This window comes from Cyprinodon variegatus, unplaced genomic scaffold (assembly GCF_000732505.1).
Source record: "Cyprinodon variegatus isolate N-32 unplaced genomic scaffold, C_variegatus-1.0 Scaffold152, whole genome shotgun sequence".
NCBI lineage: Eukaryota > Metazoa > Chordata > Actinopteri > Cyprinodontiformes > Cyprinodontidae > Cyprinodon > Cyprinodon variegatus.
The window spans coordinates 267,510-270,797 of NW_015150605.1; the positions used below are offsets into that span (position 1 = coordinate 267,510).

A 3,288-nucleotide genomic window follows, 5' to 3' on the forward strand; every position below is an offset into this window, starting at 1 on the left:
TGTGATGTAAAAAATATGGGAGATAATTATGAAAATGTACAATTTTGCAAAACACCATAAATTAATTAATGAATGAATGGACACATTGCACTAAACTGCAATGACAGTTTTTGTCCTTGCATTTCTACATTTCAAAGAAGATCCCCTCACTATCCACATTTTCTTTAAATTAATTTAAAACGATGAAGCTCAGCCTGCAACTCTAAAGAATGTGAAGAAAATAAAAAACAAAACAAAACTGAAGCAACAATATTCCACAATCAACCATTTGAATCTGGCCTTCTAAAACATCTGTTAAAATGCATTAGAAAGCAACCAGAGTAGTCCTGTTCTTAGACATGTCTACACATTCACATGTACAGCAGTTTACAAAGACATCAGTATCTCTTCAGTTCTCTGACAGCTCTTGAAACAATCTGTTTTAGACTAGTGCTGCCCTCTTGTGGATAAATATTTAATTACAGTGATACTGTCTCAGATATATATACATGATTTATGATTTAAATCATAGAAATAATTATATTGCAAATTATTATTATTAACTTATTATTATAACTTTTTATAACTTCTTATTATTAACTTTTTTCAAACAGGAGTTTCAGTTTAAATTTGCCTAATTCTGACTAAAGACAATAACTTAAAACTACTTTGACCCTTAAATGGAATTATTAATTCTATTCTTCCAGAGATAACAAACAAACCATTCTGTGTTTTCCCTATTTTTTTTATTTTATTTTCATCCATCCTACAATTTATAAGATAGTTGACTCCATTTTGACCTAGTTCAGTCTGTCAGGTAAAGGAGGTGTTTATATTAGTGAACTGATATGAGGCCTGGAGCAGCCAATAGCAGAATTACAGCAGGCAGATAGGGAAGTTAATCACCAACGGATTGGTTGGTCTGATAACAGATAATAAACACACCCTCCACTGTCTCACCGTCTTGCAAAGTAAACCCTGCATCTACTTTGTTAAAGTGTGAATGATCCATCATGAAGAAGCTGGTGTTTCCACTGCTGGGAGCGATGGTCCTCTCTCTGTTTGTGTTTGCTGCAGCGGACACACAATCTGACACACAGGAAGACAAAACATTTCCAGAGAATGAAGGAATTTTGCAGCTCCACAAGGGAAACTTCAAAATGGTTCTGAGAAAACACAAGCAGCTTTTGGTGCATTTCTGTAAGTCACACACAAACACACAGAAATGGATTTAACCTGCAGTTTATTTCTGTAAAATACAACTTCAGAGAACCACTCCTAACCTTCGCTCTCTTTCTGTGTCTCACAGATACTCCGCTGACATCAGAAGGCCAACGTGTGGCAGCCGCATTCGAAGCCGCTGGTGCAGAGCTACAGGGGTCAGAGGTCAAACTAGCAGTCATCGATGTGACAAAAGAAAAAGAATTGGCAAAGAAGCTAAATGTGAGCAGCCAGCCTACAATCAGACTCTACCTCGCTGGAGACATCAACAGTCCAGCTTCCTGTCCAGGTATGTGTGTTTGACACACTGTAATATATGGTTAATAAAATACCTTTTGGATTATTAGATTTAGTCTGGATCACAGAAGATAAAATTTCTCAATTTATTGATCCCCATTTTTTTTTTTTTTACCAGCATGAGACATAAAACAACTTTACTTTTGAAATAAATCAGTGTCTTGTCTACAGGCCAATGGCTATTTCGCTGGAGGAAGTTCGGAGCAAGGCTTATAGAATTCAACCTTTAGAACTAATAACAGAACCTATACAAGACTGAAAGACTATTCAAATTTTCATAATAATAATAAAAAAAACAAAACATAAAACAGTTTAAGTTTAAAAATTTTGGAAAGCTCTGCTCTAAATGATGAATAAGAATAGTGTTTAATAGTCAAAGAAATAACTTAAAATAACAGAAAATTATAAAAATAGAAAATAAATCATATTTTTATGTAATGTAAGTTTATTTGATTAACACATTTCAGTAGCAAAACAGTTTAAAGTGCTGTGCATGAAAAATAAACCTAATTTAGAAAAACACAGAGAACATTGCCGTCGCATCAAGGTAATTGCATAATTAACAAGAATGAATAATTAGTGATAACATGATTACAAAAGATGAATAACAACATGATTGATAATAAATTGAAAGAAAGTTAGAATGCAAACTTTAACTAATAGTGTTTAGATAGCACAGCCATAGGTTACTCTAAACAAACATGTTTATGTTCTGGATTTAAAGCAATTTAGGGATTCAGCATTTTTAGTTTTCTGGGAGTTGATTACAGATTAGTGGTTCATAAGAACTAAAAGCAGCTCCTTCATGTTTGGTTCTGTTTTTTTTTTTTTCCAGTGTTTTATTGTCTTTACACTGTCACAAGTACAGAGTAATGAAATTCAGTCTCTGCATTTAACCCATCCCCTTGGGGAGCAGTGGGCTGCCATTTTTCGGCGCCCGGTGAACAGTGTGGGGTTAAGGGTCTTCCTTAGGGACTTAGAGGGGCTTGAACTAAGAACCTCAGGATTCAAAGCGCAATGCCCTAACCACTAAGCCGCCACTCCCCAAAAACTCTGTTCTCTGAGATAGACTTTAGATACAAGGTGATGTGCTCCACTCTTAGTTTTAATGAGGACACAGGCAGCAGCATTCTGGATCAGATGCAGCTGTACGATCGACTGTATGATCGAGCCTGTGGAAAAACACTTTAGCACTGATAAATTCTACTAAAGTGCTTACCTTTATCACGTCTGCACTTTAAAAAATGAAAATGTCTTGAGAGCTGTACTGAAGAAAATTTTTGTTTTGTATGCAGTCTGTGTACAAAATGAGAATAAGTCTAAGTCTAAAGATAAACTCATATCAGAGTCTTCATAACAACCATTATCACCCATAGATCCTGAACACTAAACTAAACAATGCATTGCTGTTTTAAAGGAAGCTACGCTTATAGATAAACCATCATTAAACTAAAGGCAATAAATATATATGATAAAAAACAACATAGCTTCCTTCTTCCTGCAACAAACACAGCAACCACTAGTGGATGTTAGTCTAGTATCTCACGTTTTAATATCGATAAGTAATTACATAATTTACCATTTATATATTTGTTAATTTCTAAACAATTTGCATCACATCATAAATAAATAGCTAAATAAAAAGTGAACTATTAAACACGAAATTAAACATAATAAATAACACATATTCATTCATTTTAACACATTCATTTTATGTAATTTAATGTTACCATTTACGGTAGTTAAAGCACATGATTTGATTGGCTGGCAGTTTGTTTGTTTGTGGATATA

The 3,288-nt window shown here is 34.0% G+C and overlaps 1 protein-coding gene across 1 annotated transcript in view; it reads left to right on the forward strand.

The window, feature by feature from the left end:
- The first annotated feature begins 929 nt into the window (after positions 1–929).
- The window catches only part of LOC107086419 (protein disulfide-isomerase-like), a 9,164-nt gene continuing 6,805 nt past the window's right edge, over positions 930–3,288 (forward strand). Inside the window, exons 1-2 of the mRNA XM_015377348.1 lie at positions 930–1,179; positions 1,289–1,489. Of these exons, the coding sequence (XP_015232834.1) occupies positions 993–1,179; positions 1,289–1,489 (388 nt within the window). The 5' untranslated portion in view covers positions 930–992. The remainder of the gene's footprint in view (positions 1,180–1,288; positions 1,490–3,288) is intronic.